The sequence below is a fragment of the Tasmannia lanceolata genome, unplaced genomic scaffold (assembly GCF_043159265.1).
Source record: "Tasmannia lanceolata isolate RefF3 unplaced genomic scaffold, GAP_Taslan_0.1 ptg000003l, whole genome shotgun sequence".
In the NCBI taxonomy this organism is placed as follows: Eukaryota; Viridiplantae; Streptophyta; class Magnoliopsida; order Canellales; family Winteraceae; genus Tasmannia; species Tasmannia lanceolata.
The window spans coordinates 33,080,699-33,097,548 of NW_027518680.1; the positions used below are offsets into that span (position 1 = coordinate 33,080,699).

At 38.8% G+C, this 16,850-nt stretch overlaps 1 protein-coding gene across 1 annotated transcript; it reads right to left on the reverse strand.

The window, feature by feature from the left end:
- Positions 1–2,572: 2,572 nt before the first annotated feature.
- LOC143869572 (uncharacterized) lies at positions 2,573–3,367 on the reverse strand. Its single transcript, XM_077376279.1, has one exon. It carries the CDS (start codon positions 3,365–3,367, stop codon positions 2,573–2,575), a length of 795 nt encoding a protein of 264 aa, XP_077232394.1.
- Between the last annotated feature and the right edge of the window lie 13,483 nt (positions 3,368–16,850).

The window sequence follows — 16,850 nt, forward strand, 5'->3', positions numbered from 1 at the left end:
AATATTTTTTAATGAAAAACTTCCATTTATTATTAGGCTTTAATTCTGGAAATTTTCATCAATTTTAAAAATGATTTGGTATTTATTAAAAATAGCCAAAATTTAAAATAATTAATAATCCGATTAAATAAACTCCAAAAAATATGAAAATTTTTGGGTGATCTAAAAACCTTGTAAAACTACTGGAAACAAACTTTCACTAAATTTGGATATGATTTGATATACTTTTGGCTCCATTCATCAAGAAATAAGCCTTTTCGGGATTATTCTTTGAAAAATAGAATGAAAAATAAAACGGCTGAACCGCAGTTGGAAATTAAGTTTCCAGTAGTTTTGTATTTTATATAAAACCCATAAAATAGCATCTTTTAAAAAGAACCATGTTTTCAAACACTTGCTTTGATAATCTAATTTAAATCTATATTGAATAAAAACAAAAGAAAACCATTTTTAAATGGAGAAAAATTAATTTTTAGATCAAATGTTGGATTTTGAAAACTCATAATCTATATTATACAATACTGGAATTTCAAAGAAAAACTCGTTGATTTGATCCATCAAAATTAAAACCCTAGCATGCTTTTTTCTACTTCACAAAGATGAGGAATCCTTACCGTTGATCGCGATCCTTGTCTCTAGGGTTGGTGATCCAAGATATACGCTTTGTCCAACCCTTTTATACGCTAAGAAAAGGTAGAAAGAACACTCCAGTAATTCTTGATTGTGTGATGCCTTGGAGAAGAAGAAAGAATTCAAGAATTCCTTTTGTGAAGAACACTTGAGAGAGAGATCACACTTAAAGAGAGAAAAAAAATTTCTTGGGAGGAGAGAGAAAAATGACGAATTTGGATTTTTTCCAATCCTTTCTAGCATTGTTTGCTTTGATTTTTATACAAAAAAAGCTAGGGTTAAGAGAGAAATAGTAATTTCCAATGTGAGAGCTCCTTTTTTGGCTTGTTTCCAATTTTCCCCTCTTGCTTTCTTTCTTTCTTGTTTTCAAATTGGCTTTGATTCCAATCTTAATTTCTTGTCAATCAAGACATGCTATTCTCACTCCACATTGCTTCTTTGGAAGAAAACCTTTTTAAGCAATCATTCATCTTTTCCTTCTTTTTATTTTTCTTTTAACAGATATGATGTCACCATTGTGACATCATCAAGGTTGGGTGCTCAACTCATGTGGGTCAACCATATGGGCCGCCCACCATGGTGGTTGACCCATATGGGTGAACCCACATGAGCTCCATCTTTGCGGGCTTTAGCTCAATGGGCCATTTCACACGGGTTTCGGGTTTTTTCGTAAAAAATCAATAAAATCTTTCTAAATTCAACATTCTATATATGGACCCAACCCATTTGACATTTATGGTGCATCCCTCACAAATGATCGGACCATCTGTTTTGGAAAACAACTTTTCGGACCAAAATGCCCCTATTTGACTGTTAGACATCCAAATGCGACCAAAATACCCTCAGATTGGTTCACCCCTAAAGGGAAAAATTAAAAATGGAAAGTCTTTGTGGTCAAACTTCAAAAATAGAAACTTTTAAAATTGGGTCCTTTCGGTGAGCGATATTAAACAGGATCATTTGGTATCCCCTGTAAATATCCAAAATGCCCTCAACACTTAGAATTTCCAAATTAAGCGAAACTTCTGAGAAATTCTAAATTTAGCAGTTTTTCCAAAATTCAGGAAATCATTCATAATCTTTCAGACATATTTCGGGGATCAAAAGAATTACACAGGAAAAGACCAAATTACCCCGAGGTGCTAGAATTTGGCGAGACTAGGGAAAACCTTGAGAAATTCTAAAAATAGCAGGTTTTCGAAAATTTATGAACGAACTCAAGATTTCTTAGACACAACTTAGGGACTAAATATGATATGTTTGAAAATGTCTAAAATACCCCCGAAGTGCAAGACTAAGAGAAAATCTTGAGAGATCTAAATTTAGCTGGTTTCCTAAATCTTACGAAATTACTCCTAATCCATCAGCCGTACCCTCGAGATGGTTTTGGACATATGAGAAATGATTGAAAATCTCATGAGTTTCTAAAAATAGCAGCTTTTTCAAAATTTCTAAAATCACTCAAGATTTCTCAAATATAACTCGGGTGTCAAACGAGACACGTCGGGAATGACCAAAATACCCCTGCAGTGCAAAATAGGCAAAATGGAGGGAAACCCTGAAAATTCTAAAAATAGGAGGTTTTTTCATTTGCTTGGAAACTTAAACTTTCATCTTCCAGAGGCCAAAGGAACCCCCCTAGAGACCTTCAGGATCGCGAATCAACTTCAAAACTCCCATATTGAGGTGAAATCTACCATAAAATTCATAGATGCCTAATCTAATGCTGAATACGGAGTCAAGACTCGATGATACTACCGAATCTTTCGCCTTTTGAAGTGTAGCAAAATGGGGGTGTCTACAGTTTCTGGACGAGGGATCGTCGGGACAGGAGATTTGTGTCGCGCGGGTGACAGTTGAGACCGGTGAGGGTTACTCTTCTGCGGGCTTTTCCTCTGCGGTCCCTTCTATCGTCGCCATTTTTCACATACTTTCTGAGATATCATCTGTTGATTAGTAGCTCGATTTCATCCTTCAGATGTCGGCATTCATCGGTGTCGTGGCCATGATCCCTGTGAAATCTGCAGTACTTGGACTTATCTCTCTTATTTCCCTTCGAGAGCATTTTGGCTGGCCATTTTACGAAGTCTTCTTCCCTGATTGTGGCCAGTATGCGTCTCCGAGAAGTATTAAGAGGAGTGTAATTCTCTTCCTTCCTCTGGGGGCTTCTTTCTCTTCTCGAGGTCTTATCGTCCCTACGTTGTTTCGTAGGGTTCTTTTCTTCAGAGGTTCTCCTCCTGCTCGAGTCCAGAGCAGCTAGTGTCTCTTCCACAGATATGTACTCTTCTGCTCCGGCCATGAGGTCTGCTAGGGAATGTGGATTTCGGCGGGCTACTGATCGCCGGAAGTCATTGAATCTGACACCTGTGAGGAGGGCATTCGTAGCAGCGGAAGGATCAAGGTTGGGCACTTGAAGAGCTTCTCTATTGAACCGGCCCACGAATGCTTTCAGAGACTCATTATCTTCTTGTCTCAGTGTCATTAGTGATGCCGTTATTTTTCTAGGCCACCAACTGCTCATGAAGTGCCAGGCCAAGTCATCTCCGAAGTCTTCGAAGTTATCCACGGAATTCGGCTTAAGCCGCGAATACCAGTCTCTCGCGGCCCCTGTTAAGGTAGTAGGGAAGGCCCTGCAAAGAAACTCGTTCGAAGTACAGTGGAGGAGCATCATAGTTCTCAATGTCTCCAAATGGTCCACGGGATCGGTGGTTCCATCATATTGTGGGACCTGCGGCATCTTGAATCCTCTGGATGCCAGTGCGCGGAATACTTTGTCCGTGAAAGGCGGTCTACTTGAGAACGTCCTCGAGATAGGCCGGCCTGATCCTTGCCAGCTCTTCGATTCGATGGTCTATTTTCTCAAATCTTCGCAACATCAGATCAGCCCTCCTCTCTAATCGGCCCGTCGGCCTGTTTCTTTCCTCAACAGTTGGGCTCACGGTCGAGTCGGAGTGGCTTTCCAAGCTCCTTCGATGATGCCGGGATTTCTCCTGAGGTGCGCGATTTTCCTTGACTGGGCGCCTCTGTGCCGATCGAGATTGCGACCGGTGACGGTGATGAGGCTCCGTTTGCGCATGCCTAGATTTGGAGTGATGGGCTCGCCTCGAGGAGTCGTGGGTATGATCTCGGCGGGGAGGAATAAGGTCTCCCCTGGGGGCACTCGACCTTTCCTGCACAAGCCGGGAGGCCTCAGGGGGATGCTGCGGAGGCGCTAGTTGGATCAGGTTTTTGTAGTGATCAACAAGAGTTGTCATCTGTTGAAAAAGAGTTTGGATCTGTTCGGGAGTAGGAGCGGGATTCAGGTGTTCCGAGTAAGCCGGGCTTTGCTTCGCTGTTGCAGAGGGAGCTACCACTTGCGAGGCGATTCGCTCGCTACGAGTCCTACGGTGCGTTTCAGGTCTGGTCACCCGCGCAGGGGGTACTCGAGCAGTCCTCCGTCCTGCCATCTTTTAAAGGGGATTTGGACAGCTTTTAGTTCGGGGTCCCACGGATGGCGCCAATCTGTTAGACCCAAAATTGGTAACAGATGAGGCAATGACGAAGGAGCTAAGCTGACGGGTCTAAACTGCTGAACTGATTGATAATTATGTCCTGCACAGAAGTACACGAGGTCAGAAGAACAACCCGAAGTCGTAGTTCCGGACGGGCCCTTCGACAGTCAAGTCAGTAATGGGCACAAAATTCAGAAAACCAAAGCTAGAGATGGTCTTTTTCTTCTAGGGATTCGGTCCCCCACCTTGGCATTTGTGAAGGTTTTTTATAGCGGAGCCCTGGGGTAGTTGAATTACCCACCCCAGGACAGGTGTTAGCCCATGTGTGGGCCTGATTTTACCTGCCCTTGGTAGATTACCTAGCTACCCCTGGGGCTGGTGCCAACTTCTTAGTGGGCCCTTCAAGGGCCACGTGTCGACAGCTAATTGGGGGAGACTTTTAATACCCCATCAATAATGTATAGGGACCCACATACAACAGCGAATGAGAATACGTTTTGTTGCTCGAGCGCAGATATCCCAGCTACGCTCGAGCACAGAAACTCTTTTCTCTACTTTTTATACCATATAATTATATTAAAATTTAAAATTTAAGAATTGGTTTAAATATTTTAGAAAATCCATGAATCTTTCTTTACAAGGTTTGTCGAATTCCAATACTCGTATGCATACTGCTGGAATTGAGCCTAAGCATCCTTTGTGAACATTAAGTCATGTTTCTACAAAAGATTACACCGAGCTTGTCTTTACCATTGAATGAATTTTCTTTTCATTACTGTAAATTAATATTCAGAATTGGAGAATTGTTTGTCTTGCATTCACGGATAGACAAGGAAGCGAACTGCTCAAACTAAAAAGATCTATCTGTTGAGGATGCCTTGAATTTGTGCAACAAGTCAGTGACATAAGGTGTTTTAACACCTTGTGACTTTAACATCTTTTAGGACTCTTGCATTGAGAGTCATCATTTACTATTATTCTAATGAAAGTAGTCTCCTAGTAATATTGGAAACATGGTAACTGATTTGGCAATCTCAATCCTTCCATGAGAAAGGTGTGTGGTTGTAGACACCCCATTTTAACCGTGCCCTAAACCTCCCATGTTTGAGCAAAAAAAAAACCTGACCAAACCAATGTTTTAACACTCCAAATTTCACCCCAAGGTAGGTTAGGGTCCCACCAAGGTCCCTGCAAAATTTCGTCGAATTCCGAGCGCGTTTGCCTTGCGAACGAGATGGGAGAGTGTCCGTAGTGTAAATCAAAAGGGGGGTGGATTATCCGGGATGGGGCCGAACCTGGGCCGAATAGGACAAAAAATGCGGGCGCGCCATATCAAATTTTCGCGCGCCTTATCAATCTGGGTGTCATTATCAATTCTAAAAAAATGCCTATAAATTATGATTTTCTCTCATTTAAAAAAAAAAAGAATTCGCAGAGATAGAGAGAGAAAGCCGATCTCACCCAAACCCATTTCTTCCGATCAACTCTCTTTTCATCTTCTCCGATCAATCCGTTCCTCTCCGGCGAATCCTTGCTAAAATTCGTCCATCTCTTTCAGCCTCCGATCATTTCCTTACTAGATCTGAAAGAAACAAGATCATATTCATTTTCGTTTTTTTTCAATCCGAACCCTAACTCTCTCCTCCGATCAATCTCCGGCCAAGTTCTGATTGTGAAATTTCTTTTATTCTTCTTCTTATTCTTTTGTGAATCTGTTGATTTCTTTGTGTATGCGCTTTAGAAATCCTAGTTTCACAAAACCTTAGATCTATTCATCAAAACTTTAGATCTGTGATTACAAACCCTAGATCTATCATCCTAAAGCTTAAAAACCTAGCTAAGTCCTCAGATCTGAGCGTTTTACGTTTGGATTCGATCATTTTCAAGACAAATCAGATCATCTTTTCTGAGAAGTCGTTATTTCTACGTCTGAGGATTCAGAATTTTCAAGCTCTGGTCATATTCTATTTGATTGAAATCGTCATCAACAGATCTCATCTTCATCAGGTTTTTTTTTATTTTTTTAATTTTTTACAAGCTCTGTTTCTGATTTTTATTAATTAAATGCCTGTAAGTTCTTATTTTATGTCCATCTATTTGTTGCTATCTTGAGATAGGAGGTCATGGAATCAGTATTTGTGGTTTCAAGTGTATTTATACTTCTAAAATGCTAGCCTAAGGTTACTTTTACATGATTTCTGGTTGTTGTTTTATTTTATTTTGGGCTCTCAACATTTGATTTCGTTGAATCTTTGAAATGAGGCATGGATTGTGATTATTTTGACAAGAGTTTAGTAATTTCAAGTAGTGATGAGTGTACATAGATTCTGATTTTTATTTTTTTTAAGATAATAAGTGTTCAATTTTATGCTTAAAATATTTCCATAGTTTCTATTAATGGCATGTAATAATTTTTTTTTTTAAGAAAATAATGTTTTGGTAAGAAGTGTCATAAAGTTGAGAAGGTAGGAGAAAGTTTCAACTCGAAAAGCATCATATATGAAGAAATGGCAGAGAGAGAGGTTTCGTTTTTTTATTCTGTTTTTTCCAATAAATTTTGAGGATTTGGCCTGATATTATCATCGTTGATTACTAGTGTCTTTTAACTTTTGTTAAGTGTATTTATAAGTATGCTAGTGTCCATTCCCTGGAATGAGTATTATAAGTTCGAGACATACGATTCTTTCATTATCCTTTGTCTTTGACCTTGTATTTCATACCCTGCTTTGTTGGGCTTTAATCCTGAGATAGATGTCTAAATTGTGATAGGATGGGAATTTAGTTTTTCTGTACAGCTCTTGTTTTGACATGTTTAGATAGACATGTAATAAATTATGGGGATATGTATATTTAAAAAATTCAAGTGATTCCGTTTGTGACTCTTATAGCATTGTCAAGAGAGCTTTAAGCTCATTACATGATTTCTATTGAGAATTTTTGGTTTTATATTTCTGGAAGTTTATCCATACCAGCTCTGTTGAAAAGGGTATTGATGTGTTGGAACAAAAGTTCATGTTTACAAAATTAATAATTATTGCTGATAATTTTTTATTTTATTTTAGAATTTAGAATTTTCTTTAACTATGATTGGGAGCATTATCGTGTTGATTACCTGTGTATGATTAAACTATCACAAACTGTTTGTGGGGAAACTTGACAGTGTTTTTTGTGCCGTAAAAATTTCAGCTCAGTGTTGTTAGGTATCCCTTGTCCAGTTATAGCCATATCACTAGAAAGATAGTTTTCACAATGTCTTCATTGGTTTGTTGTCAATACAAGGGTGTCCTAATTTCTCTTTCAGATATGTGTTTAATTCCGTATGTGAATCATGTATTTTTATGACAAAAATGAGTTATCAGTTTGGGTATAATCATAAAATGAATTCTGAGCTTGTTATTGTATTTATGATGACTCAAAACCATGTGCTGTATGCGTAAGTTGTTTGGCAATAAAAATTTTACCTGAACATAAGCTCCTTTTCACCTTGATAATGGTAGCCTTATACCTTGACAATGGCACCCCTTTTAACTTTTATTATTTTTAGCCTTCTTTCTATTACACTCTCTCACTTCTTTATTGGACCAAACAAATTTGTGCCCATATCTTGGTCTCTGCAACGTTTTTATTAGACTAGTAAATGATTCTTTGATTTAGAATTATGCTGGTTTTTTGTGATTTTGAATGGCTGCTTGTATCGTTACAAAGTAATGTGAATATCAGTAGCTTAGTAAGGCTTAATTTTCAAATTTTTTTTTTGTAAAAAGAAAGAGTAGCCACCTTAGATTAATGTAATTGTGTTCCCTTTTACTCTCTTTGTTCAAAACATGTTCTACTAATTCTCTATGTGGTCTAGGAGTGCCAAAGAAAAGAGTCCATGTCAATAGTTTATTGTTTGGCCTCTCATTTAATTCTTTTCAGAATATTAAAATGATTAAAAAGAAGAGCCAGAAACATGTAAAAATAAGAAGACAGGGTTGTAGAGAGATCTGAAGGTGAGGAATAGAGAGGTAGCAAAGAAAAAGGGAGTAGATATTAACACACTAAGAGTGGGCTTTTCAAGGAAGTAAGGGGTTTGGATGTATTAGTTTTCACTTAGTTTTTTTTTTACCCAGACCATTCCTTAGCAATGAGAAATGTCAAAGTACATTAGTAAATGGGGGGTTGTGCATGGAAGAAAAGGACAACATATTATTCGGTTTACAGGGGAGTGAACTATAAAAAAAAATGGCTGCCCAGGGGGAAGTTGTGAGTGTTCGAATTCAACATTTTCCATCTATAAATAGAGAAGCTCGCTCATTATTTTGGAGAGTTTCATTTTACTAAAATTAGAGAGTTCAGAGAAGGAGGAAAGAGGAACAAGCTAGAATTGTCAAGATTTTAGTTTTTGTTTCCATCACAGATATTTTGCAACCCCGCTCCATGATGATTCCGACACAAGTTAGATTTATTGTGGGCATGTCTTCTCCGAATTATTTTACTATAGGTATTTTGGTGACATGAAAATCAGGTTGTTTTCTTTATTCATTGGCTGTTGTGTTTTTAATAAATATATGTGAATTTTTTTTTAAAGGAATTTTCTACACGTGCGAGAGTAGTTGTTGAATTCCAATCAGCTTCATAAATAAAGTCATGAATAATTCTAGATATTGATATCATGCTATTCATTTTAGAAGTAATATTTAGCTGTTCCAGAAGTTCTAACTTAATGAGAGTGTACCTTATACGGATTGCCTTAGTCTTTTCAAAGCTACAAAGCTGATCGAAATATAAGATTCTTATATGTGAACTGTAAAATTCAAGTTGATGATTGTTTGAATCAATATGCGTGAATGTCAAGGTTTACATGAAATAAGAGGCACTGTGCGAAAGGTGTAAGGATGAACCATTAGTCTGCATCCCTCTTGTTTAGACAAAAATGAGTTTAAATTGTTATATGCTTGGACTACAATTCAGTCTTACATATCATATGGCCATTCCTTTGGTACATATTTGGAATCATACTTGTTAAAGCATGTCTGAACTGATGCATGTTGCTAGTTACAAGTATCTTTAAGTTCAGAACAAATATTGAGACGATGTTCATAGCAGTCCTCATAATTGGTGGAACACTTTGCTCTATTTATTTTTGCCTTATTAATATTGAGTAGGTATTTGATTTCTATTTCACATGGTTGTCAAAATAATTACTTGCAAATTCACACAAACCCATTACATAGTATATACGAAGGAAATTCATAATAGCTGCCTATCTGTTGCTTATCTGTTTTCTTCATTGCCTATCTGTTGCATATTTGTTTCACTTCTGTTGCACATCTGTTGCACCTCTATTGCACATCTGTTGCCCAAATTTGAATTTAGATCTCTTGATGGCCTACCTATTGCTTATCTGTTTTCTTCATTGCCTATCTGTTGCACATTTGTTTCATTTCTGTTGCACATCTGTTGCACCTGTATTGCACATCTGTTGCCCAAATTTGAATTTAGATCTCTTGATGGCCTACCTGTTGCTTATCTGTTTTCTTCATTGCCTATCTGTTGCACATTTGTTTCATTTCTGTTGCACATCTGTTGCACCTCTATTGCACATATATTGTCCAAATTTGAATTTAGATCTCTTGATTGCCTACCTGTTGCCTATCTGTTTTCTTCATTGCCTATCTGTTGCACATCTGTTGCACCCCTGTTGCACATCTGTTTCCCAAATTCGAATTTAAATCTCTTGTATATGTACTCAGCCATGTGTGTCCCTGTCACTTGTAAATTCTTCAAAGAAATACTCTTGATGTTTGCTCACTGCATATGACATGTTCGGGTATGTGGATAGTGATTGTGTTATTTTCCTCATTCGTATGTCCTATATGCATATAATTTATCTGTTGGCCCTACTTGTTGAATTTTGTTGCAATATCAAAGTCTTTTTATTTAGATATTAATATCGCCAATCTTTTAATAAATGAATGAAATGATTTTAGAAATTTCCTTCATTGCAAAGGGCAATGAAGGCGATAGCCCAAGCCCATCCTTAGGGGATTAACTAAGTCCAAATAGCATTTTTCCCTCTCATTTAGAAGACTCTCTAAGTCTTTTAGGCATGTATCTTGGATATTTTGATTCTCCTTTTCATTGCAAGGGCAATGAAAGAGCTATCTAGAGCTCTTTTTTTTTTTTTTTAAGAGACAGGCCGTGTCTCGTTTATCCTACTGATCATCATCGTTTTAGGGAGACAAGCTATGTCTCACGAAAACATAATCAAATCTCTTTAAGAGACAGGCTTTGTCTCATTAGTGAGTCGCATGTAGGAGGCTTGCTTAGCCTCATCATTAGAAACTCCCTCATTAGTTGAGGATCAATTTGATCTGATAGTTACCCTAACCTTTCATCATTGCAAGGGCAATGGTAAGGTTACTTGGAACCCATCTTTGTGTTTAGGAGACTTGCCCAGTCTCACTAACACTCTCTTTTTTATCTCCTTTTCTTTTAGGAGACTAACCTAGTCTCATTTGCATTCCCTTTTTGGGGTTGTGCACTAGGAGTCAATCTTTCAAGAGTCAGTCCTATCATCTTAGCGGTTAGGATTCTTTCCAACCCCTCATCAAATCATGTGTTTTTTTATTCGCTCCTGCAAGGTATAGGATGCTGTCCAACCCTTGCAGAGTTGTTATTCTGTTCATTCCCCTGCAAAGCATAGGATGCTGTCCAACCTTTGCAGGATATTAGGAGTCGATCCTCCCCTTATGATGATAGGATTCTGTCCTCTTATGTCAAAAACCAACAAAAAAATTTAGAAATTTCAAAAATATCAAAATATCTGAAAAATTCAAAAATCTCAAAAATCTCGAGTCATTAGGAGAGTAGTTAGGAAAATCATTTCTGAACTACGTTGGCTTGATCCCTTTCAACAGGGTATGTAGTGCAGCTTGGGATTCACATCCCAAGTCCAGCCAAACTTTCAAAAATAAACATTTCAAACATTAAAAAAAAAATACAAAAAAATATTCAAAACCTTTTCAAAAAGATCTTTCGCCTAGAGTTAGGAGTCTGTCTTAGCTGTTTGGGGTGTTTTAGAGTTAGGAGTCTGTCCTGAGTTGTTGATATGGTATGTCCTGTCGTGTGAGTGTCCCTAGAGTTAGGAGGCCTCAAGTCGATCGGTTAGACATTCAGTCGAACCGATGGCTAGACTAGGAAGCATATAGTCAGCCCATGATTTTCCTTAGGTTGCACAGCCTAGTTACACATAGGATGTAGGGCCCACCTGCATTAGCTTAAGGCTAATCAACTTGCATTAGTAAGGGCATATAGAGAGTCCTAAAAATTACAATTCACATGAACTTATGTGATCGTACAAAAAAGCTTTAAAAAATCAGTCGAGTCTAGTGGATTGAGTCTAGGATAGCGATTCTAGATGGTTAGGCATCGTAGTTTAGAATAGGTCATCGAACTACGTTGACTCTGATTCTTCCCGAGGCCGGGATACGTAGAGCAGCTGGGATGGACGGCCATCTTGGTCCGAGTCAAGTCGCATTAGAGTTAGGACTCATTTTGTCCAGTCATGTATAGAATTGATTTGTGTTTTATGTTTTGATGTGTTTTCTTACTTTCATGTACAGATCCTATACCTTTAGTGGTAGTATGCATGTGTTTGCACATCAGAACTCAGACACCAATTAGGTATGACACTCATAACTTAGCTCTTTAGGCTTGTCACTCAGAATCTAGTTATTCTCAGGTGACACTACTTTTATCTATTTTGTGTGTGCCTATTATTCCTCCGAGATATGCATGATTAGATAGACGCCTTCTCGGAGATATGTGTTCCCATTTCGCATGACTTTCGCCCAAAACTCTTCAAAATTAATAAGTAAATGGCATGAGAGACCAGGTGCTTGCACTTGGGCGGACGAGGTGCTCTTAGGACCTTCCAAATTCGTAACCAGGCACGAACCTTATTTTATATCTCTGGTTATCCGTTGCAACAGAGCATAGTATGGGATCCTTGGCCCACTTCCTTGGATGGCGACTCTTCTTTGTTTAAGGTACGCCTCGAATTTGGGCTAGTCCCCGAATCTAGAGGTATCTCACCTTTTATCGCCACTCATGCTGTGAGGGGCATTTCTTTCGAGAGTTTCTTAGTAGAGCTCTCCATTCACGTGGATGATCCAGTGAGACTTAAGCGTGGGGCCCGTTCCCCGCCTCTCTCTCGGATCGGGGTCCACAGTGGTGTACGACTTCAACGTGCACAAAGAAAAAACATCTTTGAGTTGGCTAGGGATATACGGCTTGGAGAAAATAAGGAACAAGTGAGGCTTGTGTACGACTTCAAGAAAAAAGAGTGTATTCTTGGCACTTGTGAAGTACATAAGGGATTTGGATCTCTTGAAGAAGAAGGTGAAGCACATCCATCTAGGGAGTGAAGGCGCTTGGATCCTAGATGGCGTAGAGTGTTTCTTGTGTAATTAAGATAAAAGTTTGGGCTTTTGTAATCCGGTGAGTGGTTCTTGTAACCCACTTATTTTCCACATAGTGAAATCTTTTGAAGTCTTCTCCCGTGGACATAGCCCCACACATAGTGTGGTGAATCACGTAAAGTTTGTGTGCTTTATTTGTGGTTTGGTTTGTACTTTGATTTATTTGCTCTTGCAAATTTACTTCGGAAACATAGCGTATTATTGTTAATCAATACCGGAAACACACATTCGTGTTAGGATTGTTAACGGGTCACCACAGAGGGCTATTTGGAGTCCCAATTCCGTAACAAGTGGTATCAGAGCTAGGACGTGGTAACTTCGGTGTGCCTCCAAGGACGGAAAAATCCCTCGGGGAAGAATCTTGGTAACCCCGATATGCCTCCTAGGATTGAAAGATCCCTCGGAGAAGATCTCATAGTTCCCACTTTGCCTCTGCGTGGAGGGGGAGATTGTTGGGGGGTTTCACGTGAAAGCAATTAATCCCACATAGGATAAGTGAGTGGATGTGGATGGGCTTAAAAAGGATTCGGGCATCCTCCCCTTAACAGTTAGCTTTTGAGTCTGAGTTCTACCCGGTCCCAACAAGTGGTATCAGAGCTTTAGTTCTACAATGACGGTGATGGTTTCTAGTGCAAAGTTTGAAGTGGAAAAATTTGATGGAAAAAATGGTTTTAATTTGTGGCAAGTCAATATTCGTGATTTGTTGGTTCAACAAGGATTACATAAAGAACTATTAGGGAAGGCTAAGAAACCTGCAGATATGTCAGATGATGACTGGAATGACATGGATTTGAAGGCTATGAGCTCTATTCGATTGTCGTTGGGAAACGATGTTAAATACCATGTTATGTATGAGAAATCTGCAACGGATATGTGGTTGAAACTTCAGAGTTTGTACATGACAAAGTCTCTCACAACCAGGTTGTATTTGAAACAACAATTATCTACACCTTGAAGATGAAGGAAGGGACTGAAGTGATGGAACACTTAAATGCCTATAATAAAATTATCTACCAGTTACTGAATATTGATGTGGAAATTGATAATGAAGACAAGGCCTTGATTTTGTTGACTTCTCTACCTCCATCGTATGAACATTTGGTTACGACACTACTCTATGGTAAGGATACTATGGAATTAGAGGAGGTTATTGTTGCTCTACTTCTAATGAGAAGAGAAAGAGGCGTGTGTGTGAGAAGCAAGTAGAATGTTTGGTTGCTAGAGGTAGACTATTGGAAAAGGAGAAAGGGAATAATCGAGGCATGTCTAGGTCAAAATCCAAAATAGGAAAGGCAAGATAAAGTGTTTCCATTGCCATAAAATTGGGCATGTAAAGAAAGACTGCAAAAAACACATGGAAGATCTGAAAAAGAAGCGTGGAGAGGCTTTTAAACATGCAAGTGTGGCAGAGAAAAACTCAAATGAAGACTACGGCAAGGTGCTCACCGCATTATCAGGTATTGATCATTAACTTGAAGCATGGATCCTTGATGTAGGATGTTCTTTTCACATATGTGCAGATAGACATTAGTTCTCTAAATATGAGCAATTGAATGGTGGCTCGGTTTTGATGGGGAATGACAATTCTTGCAAAACAGTTGTGATAGGCACATTGAATATAAAGATATATGATGGATCCATTAGAACCTTGACAGACGTTAGACATGTTCCAGAGCTGAAGAAAAATTTAGTTTCTTTGGGTGCCTTAGGCACCAATGGATGTCGGTTTACTAGAGATGGTGGAACTCTGAAGGTTGTAAAGGGTTCTCTTATTGTCATGACGGCAAAGATGGTAAAAAATCATCTCTACGAGTTGATGGGAAATACTATGGTAGGTGGAGCAGCCGTTTCTATAGAAGAAGATGGTGCGACTGATTTGTCACAGCTTTGGTATATGCGGTTGGGGCATATGAGTCAGCAAGGTTTGAGAGAGCTTAGTAAAGGAATCTACTCAAGGCTGTTAAAAGTTACAAGTTGGATTTCTGTGAGCATTGTGTATTCGGAAAGCAGTGCAGGGTGAGTTTTAAATCTTCAGTTCATCGAAGCAAGGCCAAGTTAGATTATGTGCACTCAGATGTGTGGGGACCATCCCCAGTTGCTTCAAAGGACGGTGCTCTCTATTTTGTGACGTTCATTGATGAATACTTTAAACAAGTATGGGTTTACTTTCTACAGAGAAAATTTGAGTTGTTTTCTACATTCAAACAATGAAAAACCATGATTGAGAAGCAAATTGGCAAGAAGGTGAAGTGTCTGAGGATAGAAATGGAGGAGAATACAAGTCTCTTGAGCTTATTGAGTTCTGCAAGGGCGAAGGCATTGTTCACCACTTTGCTACACGGGAAACTCCACAGCAGAATGGAGTTGCAGAATGGCTAACAAGACTCTTCTAGAGGGGGCTCACAGTATGTTGAGCAATGCTGGATTGGAGAAAGACTTCTGGGCAGAAGTGATTAATACATCATGTTACTTGGTCAACAGGTTACCTTTAACAACAATTTCTTGCAAGACTCAACAAGAGGTGTGGTCTGGTAAATCTAGTGATTATTCTATGTTAAGAATATTTGGTTGTTATTTTCGATGAATGTGGGATCCTTCTTCTAACAAGGTAACAATTAGTCAAGATGTTATTTTCGATGAATCTTCTATGTTAAAGTCACAAAAGCATATTGGAGAAGAAGGAAAATAGGACACAGGTGAGACCATTGAGGTGGAGGTTGACACTCCAAGAGAAGTATAGAAAGAAAATATTCAAGTTGAATTTTCTTAAGCAAGACCAGTTAGGATCACAGGTTAGAAGATCTCAAAGAACTTATAAGCCACCTGTAAGATATGGCTATGAAGATATGTTGGCTTTTGCATTAGTAACAGAGAGTGGAGATCTAGGTATATTTCAAGAAGCAGTTGCATGCGAAAACTCCCAAGTGTTGGGAGGATGCAATGGGTGAAGAAATGGAATCTCTTCAAAAGAACTAGACTTGGGATTTGGTGGAGTTACCAAAGCCCAAAAGGGCGATTGGGTGCAAGTGGCTTTACAGGAAAAATGAGGGAAGCTCAAAAAATGGTGGAGAAAAATACAAAGCACATTTGGTGGCATATGGATATGCTCAGAAGGAAGGAGTGAACTACAATGAGATATTTTCACCGGTAGTGAAGCATACTTCGATTAGAGTATTACTTGCCATGACAAAACTATTTGCTCTTAAGCATGAGCAACTTGATGTGAAAACGACATTTTTACATGGGAATCTAGAAGAGGAAATCTACATGCATCATCAACCAGAAGGTTTCAAGGTAGAAGAAAAAGAAGACCTTGTATGCAAGTTGAAGAAGTCACAATCTCCTAGGCAGTGGTACAAGAGGTTCGATTCTTTCATGATTCGACAGGGTTTCTACAGAAGTGAGTATGACTTGTGTGTTTATTTCAAAAACCTTGGTAATGGATCTATCATTATTTTAATTTTATATGTTGATGACATACTTATAGCTGCTAAAAGCATGTTGAAAGCCAGGTTGAGCTAAGAGTTTAAAATGAGGGATGTGGGCACTTCAAGGAAGATTTTGGGTTTGGAGATTCGCCACAACAGGGAAAAGGAAAAGTTGTTGCTATCTCAAAAGAAGTATATTGAGAAGATGCTCTCAAGGTATGAGATGGATAAAGCAAAGCCGGTTGCTACCCTACTTGGTGCTCATTTTAAGCTTTCCTCTAAGTTATCACCTGCTACAGATGAAGAAAGGAGGTACATGTCTCGGGAAAAGGGAAAGTTGTGGCTATCTCAAAATATGTATATTGAGAAGATGCTCTCAAGGTATGAGATGGATAAAGCAAAGCCGGCTGCTACCCCACTTGGTGCTCATTTTAAACTTTCCTCTAAGTTATCACCTGCTACAGATGAAGAAAGGAGGTACATGTCTCGGGTATATGTGAATGATGTTAGAAGCATGATGTATGCTATGGTCTGTACTAGGCCAGATATTGCACCGGCGGTGTTATTAGCGGATACATGGCAGACTCAGGAAAAGAACACTGGCAGACAGTCAAATGGATACTTCGGTGGGTATTTGAAGGGTACGTTGTTGTCCCTTGGGATTATGTTTAACAAGGGCAGTGTTAGAAAGGGAAATATCATGGGCTATGTGGATTCCAATAATGCTGGAGATTTGGACAAGAGAAGGTCCACTACAGGTTATGTTTTTATGCTTGTTGGGGGACCTGTAAGTTGGAGGTCCACTTTACAATCAATTATATAGCTTTGTCTACTAC

Bases quoted from the DNA above. Each gene is read 5' to 3' on its own strand.
- LOC143869572 (XM_077376279.1), bottom strand. From the start codon at position 3,367: ATGCCGCAGGTCCCACAATATGATGGAACCACCGATCCCGTGGACCAT.